This window comes from Saccostrea echinata, unplaced genomic scaffold (assembly GCF_033153115.1).
Source record: "Saccostrea echinata isolate AGI-Se365-2 ecotype Australia unplaced genomic scaffold, CSIRO_AGI_Sech_v1 ptg000003l, whole genome shotgun sequence".
NCBI lineage: Eukaryota > Metazoa > Mollusca > Bivalvia > Ostreida > Ostreidae > Saccostrea > Saccostrea echinata.
This window is the reverse complement of record NW_026889752.1, coordinates 14,852,621-14,872,566: the sequence shown is the minus strand read 5'-3', so window position 1 is coordinate 14,872,566 and position 19,946 is coordinate 14,852,621. Positions and strand designations below refer to the sequence as shown.

Below are 19,946 nucleotides of genomic sequence, written 5' to 3'. Positions count from 1 at the left end.
ATTATTTTTAATATACAGAATATTTATCACACTGTAATAATGATTTTATGAGTTTGTACACGCCAGACATCATAATTTTTTCATTTCACATGTTGAATAGTATCATTTAGTAAATAAAAAAAAAAATTTTAAAAAAAGAAAAAGAGAATCATCCGGGGATTGAACCTGCATGGGCCTCTCGCTTGCAAAGCAAGCAACATACCACTAGACCACGGAGGCACTTGATTATACAGCAAATTAAATGCAAACATTAACTCACACATAATGTTTATATTGACGTTTGATACTGTCAAAATTTTAATCAATACATGGTGTCTAATTTAGCTTTTACTAAACAGTTCTAATAGATGTAATAAGAATATAATGTCTGCCGACAACCTGTATTATACGTAATAACTCTCCACAAGCCCCTGTGCTAAAAATAGTGCCATGTGACTTTTAATACAATACATGTAAATAAAAAATAAAAAAAGGGGCGAGACACTTTGAGAGGGGTGAGAGAGGCCCTAGGGAGTTATGATATAAAATTTCATTTCAAAAGCTCAAAAGCTTCTTGAGATATCGCCCAGAGACAAAATGTTACACACAGACGGAATGTATAAATTTACGACCTTGAACTCTGACCTTTTGACCTCAAAATCAATAGAGTCTTCCTTACCCCTGCGAGATGATCATGAATAATTCATGATTATCCTTGAATTATTCATGAATTTTATTCATAAAATGTTCATGAAGATCCTATGAACTTATTATTGGAGATTTTCAAAGCATGAATTCTTATTCAAGAAAGAAAGTTGATGAATATTCATGAATATATTTTTTTCATGAATAATTCATGAAGAGTCATATTCATAAAGATTCATCATTTTAAGAATTGTCCAATAATAAGTTCATTGCATCTTCATGAACTGTTCATGAATAATTTATAAAATTTATTCAGGAATGCTCATGAATGAATAAAATTCATGAACTATTCATGAATATTCTTGCTTATTTGTATACAAAAAATGCAATATTATTATTCACTTTTATTCAAGAAAATGCAAGAAGTCTAATCAAGCAAAAAACTGTAAAAGAAAATATTTTATAATACAGCATCTTGAAAGATTTCACAAAATTTCTGTTTGTTTTCCAACAATGGCAACAAAATGGTTTTTTTAAAGTAAACAGCTCTGATAAGTTGATAACCATAATTATGTATACATGTATATCTTATTTTACTCTTTTTAAAGTGACAAACTAGAAAGAGTTGAAGTATCTTGAAACACTGTTTACAGACAGACATAAAGAAATGATATTAGCTGAATTTGAGCTCCCTCTTCTTTTAATAACAAAAAAAAAAACAGCATTCAAATGGCAACACATTTTCATAGAATTGAAGACTTGCAATTGCCTTACCACTTACTTGCAACTTTTTGAATGTTTTGAATTTCTCATGTACATGTAGTTCATTCCTGGTAAAATTATGAAAAATTTCAAACACGACTCTTTGCAGAATCTTAAACCTTACTTGGTCAAGAGGAAGGCGGGGTCCTTCCTCAGCATATTTCAAAGTCAGGGATAGACATTAAAGAGGCTGGGGGGTTGTGGCCATTTTTAGACTATATTGATCTCCTTTAGAAGAAGAGCTCCATATGAAGATATAGAAAATGATCAAATTTTAAAACTAAAATTTTTGAAATTTTTCTTTGCCAAATGATAGTTGACAGCTTAAGATATCATATCTAAAAAATTAAGTTAAATCTGGTGGTTAATTTGTTGACCCCCCAGCCTCCTTAACTTTCAGATTCACTTGTTCTTCGGGCAAGTGATCTCAAACTTTGACTTGTCCGAATACAAAACTTGGTTGCCCAAATTAGGAAAGAAGAAAATTATTTATTACTGTAAACCGCTTCGTGATCGGGAGGTCGTGAGATCGAATATCGGTCACGACTGACCTAAGTTGATAAAAAATGGGTAGCAACTGTTCCTTCGCCATGCGCTCGACACTTTGAAGTGAAAGTTGCGGGTTCTTCGGATGAGACCTTAAAAACCAAGGCCCCGTGTCATGGCAGGCGTTGACACGATAAAGATCCCTCACTGCTCAATGGCCCTAAGTGCCGAGTAAAGGTCAAAATTTGAAGCCCTTCACCGGTATATGGTGACGTCTCTATATGAGTGAAAAATTCTCGAATGGGACATAAAACAACATACAATCAATCAATCAATATTACTGTAAACGTTATGATAAGAAAAAATGTGACCAAATACACTACTGTCAATTTGGCAAGTTGAGCTACTTGAAAAAATTGCGATGCTGCATTTGTACATAAATGTATACCACTGTACTTGTAAATTAAACCTGTAAGCACACACTGCCATGCAGCATTAACCCTCCATTTCCTTTTAATAAAATTCATTAAAAATTATTTTTGGTAGGATCGTTTTGTGAATCGCGATTTTCAGAGATAACTATGAAGCAACTCTAGGGGAAGATAGTTGGTACGAAACATACATCTTATCTTAATCAGGATACATCCTGTTACACTGTACTTATATTTTGTGCGTGATAAATAATCTAATTTCCTAATAAGAAGTTAACAAAATTTTGTTAGACGTAGAGTGTATTTACTACGAAAGAAAATAATGAACCTGATTTTTAAATGAACAGTATAATACAGAAACGCTAGCAAGGGATTCCGAATGCAAAAACAGGTCAGGTACGTTGCAGAAATAAAGTGTTCAATTAATGTTTTATTTATAAATGAATGTAAACTAAATAAATATGTACATATGAATGAAAAAAATTCACTTGCCCTATCGGACAAGTGCATCAACAATTTCACTTGCCCAAACTGATGATTTACTTGTCCCGGGCAATCGGACAACCGTTAATGTCGATCCCTGAAAGTGTTTTGGGGGGGGGGGGGGGGGCAGAAATGGAACAGTTTTTAATTCCAGTCTAGGAGAAAAGTCTGTTTAGCAATAGGGCAACAGCATTGAGGGCTATCAAGCATTTTCGAGCAGAAATGGTCAATTCCAAGATTCTTCTTGGTTCTCCATTTGGAATTTCCAGAATTTCATCGTTCAGATCCTTTGATCGAATATCATTCATATTTTCATTTCTTTCGTTTGTTTTTTCAAGAGCCCGAATTTTTTTGGAGAGTTTTTTATCTTTTGATCTCAACTCATCAACATCGTTTATGAACTGCTTCTCTTTTCCCTACAAGAACAAAGATTTTCTGAAAATGCCCATGAAGATTTGTGTTACATTTCTGAACTAATGAGAATCAACAAATCTTAAACTTTAACATTTTTACACAAACGTCAGTAATGATAATGTCGTAAGAGTTATGCTTCTTTGACTATGTAACAAGAAGTTGATCTACTCATTTCATAATATGACTCATATTGAGTTAAATCTGATTTAATGCAAACATTAGGTCACGTATAATGTTTATATTCACATTCGATATTGTCAAAATTTTACATATTAAATATTGTCTAATTTAGCCTTTACTAAACAGTTCTAATAGATGTAATTAGAATATAAAGTGGGCCGACAACCTGTATTATACGTAATAACTCTCCACATGCCCCTGTGCTAAAAATAGTGCCAAGTGACTTTTAAATATACAATAAATTAAAAAAAAAACAGGGCGGGACACTTTGAGAGGGGCAAGAGATGCCATAGGGAGTTTTGGTATAAAATTTCTTTGCAAAAGCTCAAAAGCGTTTTGAGATATCACCCAGAAACGAAAGTGTTACACACAGACGGAATTTGTGAATTTATGACCTTGACCTTTGACCTTTTGACCTCAAAATTAATAGGGTTCTTCTTTAGTTCATAAGGAGTTGCTATGCAAAGTTTCATTGTGAAAGCTCAAAAGGTTCTCAAGATATCGCATGGAAACGAAAGTGTTACAGACAGACAGAAATACAGACGGATGGATGGATGGATAGACAGACCCAAATTAATATCCCCCACTTTCAGTGAAAGCGGGGGACAAAAAAATAACCAATGTTTCGGTTGAACGTATGTTGAACACGAAACCTTTTTCAGTTAACTTTTCATGAACGCATTGTCTAAGTACACATGAAAGTGAAAGTAAAAGAAAATGGCAGGATTGTGGGAATGAATACACATAGCCTATGTTTACTACAAAATATGATTGCTGCATTAGAAATAAAGCAAAAGGAGTTCAACAGCATGAAGAAATATGCATTTACAAGATAAGTTGTGAATAAATTAAGGTGTCAAAGTGTTTTAACTAAGATATGTAAGGTAGAACAGAAGAAGAAAACAGAATGGAAAAAATACACCTCAATACACAGATAACATAGCCTTTCAAAACAATGTTTTAATGGATTTTATTGGGAACTTTTATTACGTTGCCCTCAGTATTATGATATTTTACCTTAACAAAATGAACATCATAGTAACGAGACCGCACTGTATTTGGATGTGCTTTTTGTCAACAAACGATGTGCAAAGCATATTTTTCTGTCTGCAAGTGCATTTGTGCGTTTATGCTCATTTATAAATTTATGTACATGTATGTTGAAAATAATATCTCGTACATGTATTTATTATGAAATTTCTCTGTAATCAAGACATATATTATATACAGTAGTGTGCTATTTTGGTTTTACTCCTCATTACAATCAAAATGTTCAAATTTAATATAATACATCAAAGCATTTAGACAGTATTTGAAGCAACTATTTAGCATCTAAAACAATTCAATATATCTGATATATAGTGCAAGCATTGATCAGTGTCTTTGGTATGTAATCTTTCAAGTTCATAAGGTGAAAAATAGGACTGGGTCTTGGTCAGAGATTTTGTATTGCGATATATTGCGATATTTTTAACTGTATTGCGATATGTATTGCAATATTTGCAACAAAGAATTAAATGGCATTTTCTTATTATATTAACTTGTAGAATGTACATAACTGTGATAAATAACCAATAAAAGATATCTTGTTGTTTGAATTACAGTTATGCAACTAAATACACCCTAACAACAGCTTTTGTCTTACTTTTTGGCATGATCACAAACCTTGCTGACAACTTTCCTTTATATTTTATGATAGAATTCCTGAGCCCAAGCATTATGCCGGTATATCAGTATTACAGAAACGTATTGCAATTTTACAATATTTTTTGTCAACATGCCGCAATATACCGGAATATCGGTATTATTGCACAGCCCAAGTAAAAATCAAGCTGCACAGTTTTTCTGGTGACCAAGTAGATATTAGACATTAAACCAAAATAAATTAAAAAAAAAAATGTGTTGCTGTTGAATTGAACTTTGAATGACTTCTTGTTTACTTTCCATCTCATTAGCACCACCTGTAGATAAATATCCCTTTGCAGGGGCCTTGCTGACTGGCCAGTTTTCTAGTTACATTCTAAATTCTCTAAACTTGCCACCCCTCTAATCTGACATCATTTGGACTGGCAGCTGGGCAGTTTAGAGGAGTTGTATAGTACTGACAATGCCAATTTGTGCATAAAATAAACCTAACTCTTTACAAAACATAGTTACTAATGTATAATTATATAGTTTTTTTTTTTTTTTCTTTTTTGTAGCTGGGTATTGTGAGACCATGATCATGTTGAATGAGTTGATAGCTCAACTGGATGTGTTGGTCAGTTTTGCTGTTTCAGCAGCAAGTGCTCCAATACCGTTTGTTTGTCCAAAACTGTTGAACAAAGGCAGTGGAAAAATTCAGCTGTCTGATGCTCGTCATCCGTGTCTGGAATTACAGGAAGATATTTCTTTTATACCAAATGACATCGTATTTGAAAAAGGTAAAATATTCTTTACATTATAGTAAATACCTGTAGTTCAAGAATTTTTCCATTACCTGAGTTGGCCAGATAATGTCAGTTGTATCATCCTTTTTGCAGTATATATGTTAATATTTAAACATTTATTTTTTGGGTTAGCTGAATAACTCAAGTGACCTATTACTATCTATTTTTAGCTCTTCTGAGCCAAAGGCTCAAAGAGCTAATGCTATGGCCATTTGTGCGGTGTGCGTAAACTTTTTAGAATATGGGCCATAACTCAAGAACCCCTTGGCCAATTATTGTCAAATTTGTCACAGGGTATCCTTGGCCCAAGGGCTCCCTTTTATACTAAAACTGGGGTTGTGACCCTTTAACAAGGGGAGATAATTAGGAAAATAGAAACAAAAGTACTGGTTGCTAAAAAATCTTCTTCTCAAGAACCACTGGGCAGATTATCACCAAACTTACACAAAAGGATGAGGATATGTTGTAGATTAAAATTTGCAAGGGGATTTACCCTGGGGCAAAGGGCGTGGTCTCAAGGTCACTTCAAAGTTGACCAAAAATTACATTTTATTAAAATGCTGATATTTTGCTTACTATAAGGACTAGGATCATCAAATCTTGTCAGTTGGTGCATCTAAGGACCTCATATCATGTTGACTCAAAAGTAGGTCACGGTGACCTACTTTTCAAATTTTGCGGCCATTCTTTTTCATAATGATTTAGAGGCATATTTTGAACAATTTAAGGCCTATGATCATCAAACTTTGTCAGTTGATGCATCTTGGGTCGTCAAAGTACATCACTTAAAAAGTAGGTCACCTTGACCTACTTTTTGAATTTTATGGCTAATCTTTTTTAAAACAATTAAGGTCATTAATTCGAATACGGGGAGGCTTAGAATCATTAAATCTTGTAAGATGATGCCTCTTGGGGCCATAAAACATATTTATTAAAAAGTAGGTCACAGTGACCTACTTTTTGAACTTTGCAGGCATTCGATTTCAAAGCGTTTTAGAGGCATAATTTGGACATTTTAAGTCCTATGATCATAAAACTTTGTAAGTTGATGCATCTTGGGTCCTCAAAAAAGGTCAACTGAAAAGTAGGTCACCGTGACCTACTTTTCAATTTATATGACTATAATTAAATATTTCAGGTACTAATTGGCTTAGAATCATCAAACTTTGTCAGTTGATGCATCTTGGGTCTTCAGAGTAGGTCGACTAAAAAGTAAGTCACAGTGACCTACTTTTGAAAATATATGGCATTAATTAAATATTTCGGGTACTAATTGGCTTAGAATCATCAAACTTTGTCAGTTGATGCATCTTGGGTCTTCAGAGTAGATCGACTAAAAAGTAGGTCACTGTGACCTACTTTTGAAAATTTATGGCTTTAATTAAATATTTCGGGTACTAATTGGCTTAGAATCATCAAACTTTGTCAGTTGATGCGTCATGGGTCTTCGGAGTAGGTCGACTAAAAAGTAGGTCACCGTGACCTACTTTCTGAAAATTTATGGCTTTAATAAAATATTTCGGGTACTAATTGGCTTAGAATCATAAAACTTTGTCAGTTTATGCGTCATGGGTCCTCGGAGTACAACAACTGAAAAGTAGGTCACGGTGACCTACTTTTGAAAATTTATGGCTGTATTTAATATTTTCAGGAATTATTTGGCTTAGAATCATCAAAATTTGTCAGTTGATGCATCTTTGGTCCCTGGAGTAGGTTGACTGAAAAGTAGGTCACAGTGACCTACTTTTGAAAATTTATGGCTGTAATTAAATATTTTGGGTACTTATTGGCTAGAATCATCAAACTTTGTCAGTCGATGTATCTTTGGTCCTTGGAGTACAGCAACTGAAAAGTAGGTCACGGTGACCCACTTTTGAAAATTTATGGCTTTAATTAAATATTACAGGTACTAATTGGCTTAGAATCATCAAACTTTGTCAGTTGATGCATCTTGGGTCCTTGGAGTAAAACAATTGAAAAGTAGGTCACTTTGACCTACTTATAAAATTTTATGATTATAATTTTAAAAAATATTTTAGGTATTAATTGGCTTAGAATCATCAAACTTAGTTGATGGGTCCTCAGAGAATGACAAGTGATAAGTAGGTCACCATGACCAACTCTCAGGTACTAATTGGCTTAGAATCATCTTGGGTTCTCAGAGTGTGAATTGGAATTTCAAGGGTTTATGTAAATATACAGGATACTTCAAGGCTTCAAATAGAAGTGATAGGTTGTACAGTTTATCAGAAGAGCGATTCAAGGCCCATTGGCCTCTTGTTTTATCCATCGTTGTTCATTGATGTTAAACGTTTGACCATTTTCAGCGTCTTTGGAACAGTTGAACAATTTTGATTTTCATATATAGTATTTATGGTTAAGGGTAAGAAAATTTTGAATTTAATGTCTCTTTTGCACTGGAATCCAAGGGAAATAGCCAAAACCATAAAAATTAATGCAATCTTTAATATATAGACAAAAAATTTTAGACAATTGTATTTTATGAAGAAATTAAAACAAATTTTACAAAGAAGTTTAAACAAAATTGCAAAATTTAAGAAAAATATCTACTTTTCAAATTGCACCTATCTCAGATGAAATAAAACAAAGCAAAATAAACAAGGTAATTCAGAGAATATCCCCTCCCCCCCCCCCCCCCCTGAATTTGCAGTGTTATTAAATGTATATAAAGTAAAACTAAAACTTGTCTAATCCGGACACCACTGCTTCCAAAGAAATTGGCCAAATTGGGAAACATTCCAGATTTAAAAAACGTTTAAAGTAATAATGATTTTATGAAAACATCATAATTTTATAAATATTATGAATTCTGTGGAAGATTACGACAGGCGATGGGCCAAACACAAAAAAGAAGACCTTGACACTTTGTCAGAATGGATTAAGTCCAGAGCATCAGATGGATGTTGAAATCTCGCATTAAGCTATTGAGGGGCTTCTGTTTTTAGAAATTCAGAAGTGAAAAAGGAATTACATAGATTACATGACCAGTATGTACTGGTCCCAGCTGACAAAGCTGGTAACAACATAGTCTTTGTTTGTATGGCTCATTATTTGAATTGTATTTTAGAGGAATTAGGATTTAATTCTACAGGTGGAAATCCAACTTACACCCATAGCTCCCTTTCTAGGAGGAAATTTTTCAAAATCCTATGTCTGTTTTAGATAATTTTAATATTCCCAACAATCAAAATGAATTTGAATTACCATATCTATATTGGATTCCGAAACTTCATAAAAATCCTTACAAACAAAGATACATAGCGGGTTCCAGTAAATGTTCTACCAAGCCTCTTTCTTTACTCCTCACTAAAATATTTACTGTAATGAAGGAGAAACTTTAGGAGTACTATTCAACAGTATATTTGAGAAGTGGTGTAAATCAGATGTGGATACTTAAAAACTCCAAAGAACTTTTGGAAAATTTGAAATCAAAATTTTACTAAAATCAATAGCATCAAAACTTACGACTTTTCAACACTTTATACAACCATTCCCCATGATAAATTGAAGTCCAGGCTTTTTGACATCATAGACAGCTACTTTTTCAATAAAATTGGAACTTGTAAATATACTTACCTTGTCACTGGTCATTTACAAAATTATTTTGTTAAAAAGCACTCTGATTGTACACACAAGTACTCTGAAGTTGATATTGAAAAGATGCTTGAGTTTCTGATTGATAATATCTATGTAGTTTTTAGAGATCAGGTCTTCCAACAATCTGTTGGAATTCCCATCAGTTCCAATTGCGCCCCCTTATAAACAGACCTATTTTTGTATTCATATGAAGCAGAATCTATTCAAAAACTTCTATATGAGAAGAAGAAAACACTTGCTGACGTGGCCTTCAACTCAACATTTCGATATACCGATGACGCATTATCAATTAACAATAGTTACTTCATTCATATGTCGACTCGATATATCCCAGTGAGCTTGAAATAAAAAATACCACAGATTCTGACACATCTGTTTCATATTTAGATATTTTACTAGAAAAAGACGTTAATGGTAACCTAACAACAAAGCTGTATGATAAACGTGATGACTTCAACTTTTCAATTGTCAACTTCCCTTACTTATGTAGCAATATACCATTATCACATGCATATGGGGTTAATGTCTTTCAGTTGCAAGAGCATGCTCTACGTACAATTTGCTCTGAACAATTTCTTAAACGAGGCAAGCTATTGACAAAGAAGTTGACGAAACAAGGATATCAACAGTCTTGTTTGAAGTCATCTTTTTGCAAGTTTTTTGGTCAATACAATGACCTTGTCAGCACATACAACCTGTCATGAGTCAAATGCTGACTGATGTTTTTCATACTGATTGTTAGGCCATTATTTATACACTGAACTGTCTACAGATATTTCAGGTTTTTGTTTCCTGATCATGACAAGGAGCACACGGCAGGCAGGAGATGCTCAGTCCTCCATGGCACCTGATCCCACCTCTAAATTTTGATTTGCTCTGCTCCTAATTCGTATCATTTCATTGGACTTTTGAGATTGAATACTGTTCGTTATCTTCATTTTTCAGCAATGCCAACAATTTCCAATTGACTTTTTAAGAAAAAAAATTGACCAAAATAAAGAAAATCAGGGCGGGACACATTTGAGAGGGGCAGAGAGGGCCATTGGGAGTTATGGTACATGTATAAAATTTCATTGCAGAAGCTCAAAAGACAGAATGTATGAATTTACGACCTTGACTTTTGACTGCAAATTCAATAAGTATCTTCCTAATTAGGCCATTAAAATACATATGAATCTTACTTTTGATAGTTGAAATGTTGTTTTATGTGAAAAAATGATGCCTTAAGTTTACAGACGTTTTTCTGCAGACAGACAAATCACGGTGATTCAGATTTGTTGCATTGTAAAAGTATGTCGCCTGTTTCAAGTACAATAGCGAACACAAACTGACGGCAAAAAATCAAAACTTCACATAATTCTAACACTCATAAATAAGCCTTCATACCATATGTATGAATTTATGTTTACACTTTTGAATTTATTTATTATCAGGCCTTAAAATATTAATTATTCGGAACTGATCAAAATTTGGAACTGGTCAAACGACTTTGCACATATCAGTGCTTTCAAGGAAAATTGGGTTTAATTTTCATTTTACATGGAAAACTATGTTAGGCAAACCAATTTTTGTAAGGCTTGTAAAGCTATACAGTGTTTTGTATTAAAAGTCAATGGAACTGGCTTTTTGGCCTCATTGACCTGATAGAGCATCAAATGTAGATATGCTGATCAACCTTTATTTTTTGTCATTATTACTTCCAGCACAAACGAAGTGAATTCAAAAATTCGAAATTTACAACTTTTTTGTTTTTGAGTATTTCTCTCAAAGATTTGCAGGGCTTATAGAGTGTCTCCTTAGAATTTTAAATATGTTTCCAGTATATATATGCATTTATTACAAAGATATGACTGATTCAAACTTTCCATCTCTCACTGTTGGGGGTTTGTATCCTGCTGGGGGCATTAAAAAATTTCTCCTTTGTTTTTCTTTTTTTAGTGTTTGTCATGTCCATCTTCCATCCTTCCGTCCTTCTGTCCTTCCATCCTTCCGTCTGTCCTTCCGTCACACTTTGCGTTTAGCTCCGTTCAAAGCTCAGTTTCAAAGAAACTATCCAAGATATTTTTATCAAACTTCAAATGCTGATACATACTGATGGGAACTATTCAACTGCATCAACATGTTTTGACCTTGACCTTTCCTTTGACCTTGACCTCACTTTTCTTAAATTAGTGTTTAGCTCAGTTTTAAAGATACCATTCAAGATAGTGTAATCAAACTTCATATGTTGATACATACTGATGTAAGCTATTCAACTGCATCAACATTTTTTATACCCCCCGCAAACGAAGTTTAGGGGGGGTATATTGGAATCAGCATGTCCGTCTGTCTGTCCGTCTGTCTGTAGACAAGATTTTGTCCTGACCATTTCTTGGAAACTGTTGGAAGGATTTGTCTGAAAATTTGTACACTTATTATTCGCCATATGAAGGTGTGCACCTGGTATTTTCATTATGATTGGATAATTTTTCTGCATTTTACAGGTTTTTTTTCATTTTTATTATGTGGTTTTGTCTGGATCTGTTCCCAGAAACTATTGCATAGATTTGTATGAAAATTTGTACACTTATTATTTACCATATGAAGATGTGCACCTGGTATTTTCAACATTATTTGGTAATTTTTCTGCATTTTACAGGTGTTTTTTTTTAATTTTTATTGACTTAGTCATTTCGGGTTCATGTCTAAGATTTGAGACATAGAATCTAGAACATCTGTACAAAAATGTGAACTACAGCTTAAAACTACTCATTAGAACTAAAAAAAACCCCACAAAGTATTAAAAACAGTTTTTACATTACACAACTGATAGTGTAAATCCATTTGTCCCTTGGGAGTAATGAGTGGACATGCATCCAGTTAAAGATTAATTAATGAGTTCAGTGTGGGAAGCTGTTAGGGCATCTCTGATCAGGCAGGTCTTATCTATATCTCCGGGGAATTGGGCAGAAAGAAATAAAGATCTCTGTTGTCTAAGTCTCTTAATTGTTATTTATGTCTGTCAAAATACAAACCAGCCTTTTATTTTTAAAATGAGTTTGATATAAAGGTATTAAAATCAATTTGATTTTGTATAATTAATTATGATTTTTTTTTTTTTCAACAATCAATTTGCAGAGTGTCATGTCTCACAAAGATGACAGATAGTTGCAAACTATTTTTTCAATGTAATAAAAAACACTGTAATTATTAGTGTTGATATTTTATTAGGCTGCACCTAAGTTTCATTCATTAAAATAAAGTGCCCCACCACAGCATTATACGCCCATCAAATATTGTTAAATTATCATAAACAGTTTAGATTCAATTGGTCGAATGACATCTTAGTGAGACAAGGCAGTCTGCAATTTGTTGTAAAGATATAAAAATTCAAATAAAAAATGTACAATAAATAATTAGTTTAAATTATATTATACAATATCATATAAGTTTTAATTATTATAAACAATATCAAATTAGTTTTAATTACATCAAATTTATCTTGAAAGTAAGACTAGCCAACAAGAACAATTCAATACAACACAAGCAATTAATTAAGAGACTGATTCCTTTTGCTCATTTCCCAAGAGATGTAGATAACACCTGCTTGATCAGAGATGCTCTACCAGTTATCTCCTCACACTAAACTCATTAATTTATCTCTAATTTGACATGCAATTTTCTGCTATCAAAATTTTCCTTGACCAGTGCCTGATCATTACACCCATGGGAGAGGTGGAATTTTTCTTGTTACAGATTGCTGTAAAGAACATAATGAAAAAAATAAGACTAAATAATAAGCCAGACATGAAAAAGCTAACAGACGGACGGAGGGACATGAACGCTATAACATAATACGTCCCGTCTTAAGACAGACATATAAAAAATATAATGAGTAATTAAATTTTCACTGGAAATGTTTAAGGAAATTGTGAACACCTCTCACATCTAGAAAACATTAGTGATTTGGTACTTTCTCTGAAAAACCCAGTGGGGGGTATTTGTCCCTTTTGGACAGTTCTAGTTTGACCTTGACCTTTCTTTTGACCTTGACCTCACTTTTCTTAAATTAGTGTTTAGCTCAGTTTTAAAGATACCATTCAAGATGGTGTTATCAAACATCAAATGCTGATACATACTGATGAGAACTATTCAACTGCATCAATATGTTTTGACCTTGACCTTTCCTTTGACCTTGGCCTCACTTTTCTTAAATTAGTGTCAAACTTCATATGCTGATACATACTGATGAGAGCTATTCAACTGCATCAATATTTTTTTACCTTGACCTTTCCTTTGACCTTGACCTCACTTTTTTTAAATTAGTGTTTAGCTCAGTTTTAAAGAAACCATTCATAATATTTTTATCAAACTTCATATGCTGATACATACTGATGTAACCTTTTCAACTGCATCAACAATTTTGACCTTAACCTTTCCTTTGACCTTTGACCTCACTTTTCTTAAATTAGTCTCAAACTTCATATGCTGATATGTACTGATGTAAGCTATTCAACTGCATCAATATTTTTTCACCTTGACCTTTCCTTTGACCTTGACCTCACTTTTCTCAATTTGTGTTAAAATATTGCATTACTAATATACCTTCGGCGGGGCATTCATGTCCTATGGACATATTTCTAGTTTTTTAAACTGTAAATGACATTTCTCTTGTTAAAGAAATGTATTATAGTTTTTGCCGATTTATCAGAGATTCTATAAAAAACCTTTTATAATCATGGTCTACATTGAAAAACTGTGGTACATGAACACAGACTATACATGAACACAGACCAAAAAAAAATCAATTAAGTATTTTGATGAGGTGATGTAGGATATCGTTCTGGAGAAAAAAGTCGGTAGGAAGACCTCTTGTTGCAACATGAAACGCATCTAAAATTTTTAGCTCTACTGGTCAGAGACCAGAAGAGCTTATGCGATAGTAAGGTGCATGTCTGGATGTCCGTCTGTCTGTCTGTAAACAATTTTTCAAAATGCTACTCCTCCTAGTTTTGGTCTGATTTCAATATAACTTGGCACACAAGTAACTACACTAAGATACAAAATTCTATGTATCTGAACAGTGTTGCCATGGTAAGTAAAATTAGAAGTTTCTGTGAAATACTTAAAAAACTATACTCCTTCTACAGTTTTGGTCTGATTTCAATAAAACATGGCAAAAAAGAAGATTACATTAAGATACATAATTTTATTTATCGGTTTTCGATTTCAATGAACTGTGTTGCCATGGTTACTAAACATAGAAATTTATGTGAAATACTTTCAAAATGATACTCCTCCTAATGTTTTGGTCTGATTTCAATATAATTTGGCACACAAGTAGACTACACTAAGATGCATAATTGTAAGTATCAGTTTTTGATGATGAATGGTGTTGCCATGGTTACTAAATATAGAAATTTCTGTGGAATACTTTCAAAATGCTACTTCTACTAAAGTTTGATCTGATTTCAATTTAACTTGGCACACAAGTAGATGAAAGTAAGATACATAATTCTGTGTATTGGTTTTTGATTTCAATGAACAGTGTTGCCATGGTCACTAGAAATTTCTGTGAAATACTTTCAAAATGCTACTCCTCCTACAGTTTTGGCCTGATCTCAATATAACCTGGTACATAGACTAGATTAAGATGCATAATTCTGTATGTCTGTTTTTTATTTCAATGAATGGTGCAGCCATGGGTACTAAAAATAGAAATTTCTGTAAAATTCCTTCAAAACACTACTCCTCCTACAGTTTTGGTATGATCTCAATATAACTTGGCACACAAGTAAACTACACAAAGATATATAATTCTATATATGCTTTTTTGCTTTAGATGAATGATGCAGCCATTGGTATTAAAAATAGAAATTTTGTGAAATACTTTCAAAACACTACTTCTCCTACAGTTTTGGTCTGACTTCAATATAACATGGCACACAGGTAGCCTATACTTAATTACATAATTCTATATATCTTTTTGAGATTTCCATGGTTACTAAAAATAGAAAGGTTCATTCTCCATAAGACCATTTTCAGGCCTACGATGAAATCATTTAAAAATGTGATTTTACTTAGATTGAGTCACTTCAACACCTGGATAACATAAAATACTTCGATCTTGTGTCACTCATCTGGAGAAAATAGGAGTGTGATGGCATGTGTCCCTCTAAAAGGTAGAGGCAAAGCTCCTATTTTAATGTTCTTATTTCATACAAGTAAATCCATATCTATCACATAACCTACTATAATTAGCTAATACCACAATAAAACAATGTGTATCTTTCCTCTTTATCATCAATAGCTCCTATCATTTCTAGTACATATGTTCTAAGACTTATATTCAAAGAAGAAGTAAAGCTACATTTAGTAATAAGGATTCATTCCATATAGTTAATAAAAAAAAGTATTGTCTTTATATTTCTACATTGAATTCAGTAAGACTTGTAATCATATGTATAACAAGATTTTAACAATATTTCCAGACCTTTAATTCTTAAAAATTCAGTAAAAAAATCACTATTTTATGAATGAAAATTACATGGCTTATATCAATTCTTATTATATCAACTGAAAATTGTACTATAATTGAAAGTTTAAAATATGAATTAATTTAAATAAACTGAAAGCCTTCATTGTGCATAAGTGAGCCTTCTGTACAATGATCATTCAAATGAAGAAAGTTTTTATTTAGATGTCATAACCACCTTTAACCAAGTTCATAGTCACTTTTTATATTAATAATAAGTTTGCTTGCAAGTTTTGGTGTTGGTTAAAGGTGGTTATGACATGTGTAGGAGTTGCCGAATGCACCCACCCTCTCGAGACTTTCCATTACCCTAATGCTAATACGGGTCGATAGTACAGTGGCTTCCATTTTATCGGATAGTGGTTTAACGAATAATTCAGCTATTTCAATATAATATCAGAGCACAAAACCATTTCTTATATATTTATTAATAATTTCACCTGATATTCTGATGAGAAAATATTGGATTTTCGTTTTATCCAATACAAAAATTTGGACTATCATAGTGTTTATTGATAATCAGCACCTTGTTCACACCTCCAACTTCGTATGTGAAGCCTTTGTTTACACGGTTTGACACCAATTACCTTGACTGGCTTGAGTACGACAATGAGGGGATTAGTTACGGCTGGACGCACACAGGCACCTTACCTGTGTCAATAGTGGGCATAGTAAATAGATATGTTTTGATTACAGTTGTGGTGATCGGCTTGGGTTCAATGATGCACTTGTTAATTATGACAATTACTTGCAATTTTTTCGGCGTGAAATTTTAATTATTGAACTGATTAGCTTGTGTATGACAATTTGCTTGGATAATGAAATAAGCCTATTCAATCGTTTAACTTGGTCAATTGGCTTAATATTTATTCACTTTTCAGTGCAAAATTTATGGTAAAAATCACAAATGGTCCGTTCTATAAATATACGTCTCAAAATTCATACCATCTTTCTCCACATGGCTCTCAAAATCTCTCTTCAGCAGACAGGTACGAGACTGGTAAACTTACATACAGTATAAAATACGTAACCGTATTAAAGAAACAAATAAAAACGACACAATTACATATATTTAATATTTTTATTTTTAATTTACAATCTATCCAGGGAAAAATAGTTTACGGTTATTAGTCAAGCATTTAGTCTACTTCCGTTTCTAAGATGGCGACCATCGAAGAAGGAATGTAAACATGTGCTGAAGAAAGATGGCAATAACTATCAAAGAATATATTCTATGCGTCAATTTATTTGAAAAAAAATTTCATATTAAATTCATAAGTAAGTGAAATAAATTATTTTTAGTAAAGTCTTTAAGTAAACATGTCAAAAGAAAACGAAAGTGCAAGTTTGAAATTTGCTACGATGTATTATCAATACATGTAGCTCTATACATCTGTCTTTGGACTCGGTATGGGGCAATCGGCTATTCTAATATTTGGCTATTTGGATAAAACAAGGCTGACAACTTGACTATTCGATAAAACGGGAACCACTGTACTTTACTTTGTGACTCTATTTCATAATAGATACTACAGAATCCTTAACCAAACAACATTTATATTATATTGAATTATTAGTCTGATGATCCAAGCAGTTTTTAATTGAAAAAATATTACATGAATTTTGAAGTCACTGTAGGCTGGAAAACAACATTTATATAGAGAATGAACCTTTCTATGAAATACTTTCAAAATGCTACTCCTCCTACAGGTTGATCTGATTTTAATACAACGTGGCATGCAAGTAGACTTTACTGGGATACATACTTGTCTTTATTATACCCCATGCAACAAGTTTATGCGAGGTGTAATGTTTTTGACCTGTCCATCAGTCAGTCAGTGTGTCAGTCAGTCCGTCAGTCCTGTTTTTTTGTTAGCGCAACTCCTCATAAACCGCTGCACAGAATTTCGTCAAACTTTGCAGATATTTAGGACACAATATGTAGATGTGCATATTACCAGGAAATTCCAATTCCTTTATTTTTTCTGGGAATTTTGGCACTATTCAACTTAGATTTTTGCCCATATCTTGAATATAGAGATGAACAGTTTGTTAGCGCAACTCCTCTTAAACCGCTGCACAGAATTTGGTCAAACTTTGCAGATATTTAGGACACAATGTGTAGATGTGCATATTACCAGGAAATTCCGATTCCTTTATTTTTTCTGGGAATTTCGGCACTATTCAACTTAGATTTTTGCCCATATCTTGAATATAGAGATGAACAGTTTGTCAGCGCAACTCCTCTTAAACCACTGCACAGAATTTGGTTAAACTTTGCAGATATTTAGTACACAATGTGTAGATGTGCATATTACCAGGAAATTCCAATTCCTTTATTTTTTCTGGGAATTTCTGCACTTTTCAACTTAGATTTTTGGCCATATCTTGAATATAGAGATGAACAGTTTGTCAGCGCAACTCCTCTTAAACTGCTGCACAGAATTCGGTCAAACTTTGCAGATATTTAGTACACAGTGTGTTGATGTGCATATTACCAGAAAATTCCGATTTCATTATTTATGGGAATTTCGGCACTTTTCAACTAAGATTTTTGGCCATATCTTGATTATAGAGATGAACAGTTTGTTAGTGCAACTCCTCTTAAACCGCTGCACAGAATTTGGTTAAACTTTGCAGATATTTAGTACACAGTGTGTAGATGTATCACCAGGAAATTCCGATTCCATTATTTTCACCTTAAGAGTTTTGCCTATTATTGAAGAAACTTTCCAGCTAGGTAATAAGGAAATCCACTGGAATCAGCTTTTGTAATGAAATTTTATGTGATATATTTTATGACCTTAAAAGACCCTATTGATTTTGAGATCAAAATATTAATGATTTAACACATACACAAAATCTTGGATAGTTCTCACCCCCCCACCCCCCCACCACCCCCCCCTTTCAAATTGGTGCTTTGCCTTACATAATTTCATAAGTACAGTATATAAACAAATTCATATGACTACATCATAATTTTGTTTCCATCAATTATTTCAATGTGTAAATTGTCATGTGTTGGACATGGACTTACACTCATTAACAAATCGAAATCACCGAGGAATTCAAATAACAGTTTGTCAGCATAACTCCTGCACTGAATTTCCTGAAACTTTGTAGGTATTTCAGACATAATGTATAGAATTGTATATTACCAAGAAATTTTGATTCCATTATTTATCTAGAAACTTCAGCCCAATTAAATTTGTAAAATACAAAGATTTGAATGTCCTTATATGCAAGAAGTTTTGTTGTGACGATTTTTTGCAAGTAATGCCCCTTTTTGAATTATACTGTATATTTAAAATGCTTTATGCCATTCATTACATGTTGCATTGTTAGCTCACCTGAGCCAAAGGCTCAAGTGAGCTTTTCTGATCAAAATTTGTCGTCGTTGTCGTTGGTGTAAACTTTTCACAATTTCAACTTCTTCTCCAGAACTACTGGGCCAATTTCAACCAAACTTGGCACAGAATATCCTAGGGTGAAGGGGATTCAAGTTTGTTCAAATGAAGGGCCACGCCCTCTTTCAAGGGGAGATAATAAAGAATAAGTGAAAAATTAATAGCATCTTTTAAAAATCTTCTTCTCAAGAACCACAAAGCCAGGGAAATTGAAACTCATGTGGAAGCATCCTCAGGTAGTGTAGATTCAAATTTGTTCAAATCATGACCCCCAGGGGTAGGGCGGGGCCACAATGGAGGATCAAAGTTTTACATAGAAATATATAGGAAAAACCTTTAAAAATCTTCTTCTCAAGAACAGCAAAGCCCTAATTGGTCATATTTATCTGGAAGCATCCTCAGGTAGTGGAGATTCTAATTTGTCCAAATCATGACCCCCGGGGGTAGGGCAGGGCCACAATGGAGGATCAAAGTTTAACATAGAAATATATAGGAAAAACCTTCAAAAATCTTCTTTTCAAGAACAGCAAAGCCATGATAAGTCTTATTTATATGGAAGCATACCCAGGTAGTGTAGATTCAAGTTTGTTCAAATCAT

General features: G+C 33.2%; 1 protein-coding gene across 1 annotated transcript in view; it reads left to right on the top strand.

Annotated features, from left to right (window-relative positions):
• LOC133178607 (DNA mismatch repair protein Msh2-like) overlaps positions 1-19,946 on the top strand; it is a 337,373-nt gene that overhangs the window by 208,442 nt on the left and 108,985 nt on the right. Inside the window, exon 8 of the mRNA XM_061313340.1 lies at positions 5,582-5,803. Coding sequence (XP_061169324.1) covers positions 5,582-5,803 — 222 coding nt within the window. The remainder of the gene's footprint in view (positions 1-5,581; positions 5,804-19,946) is intronic.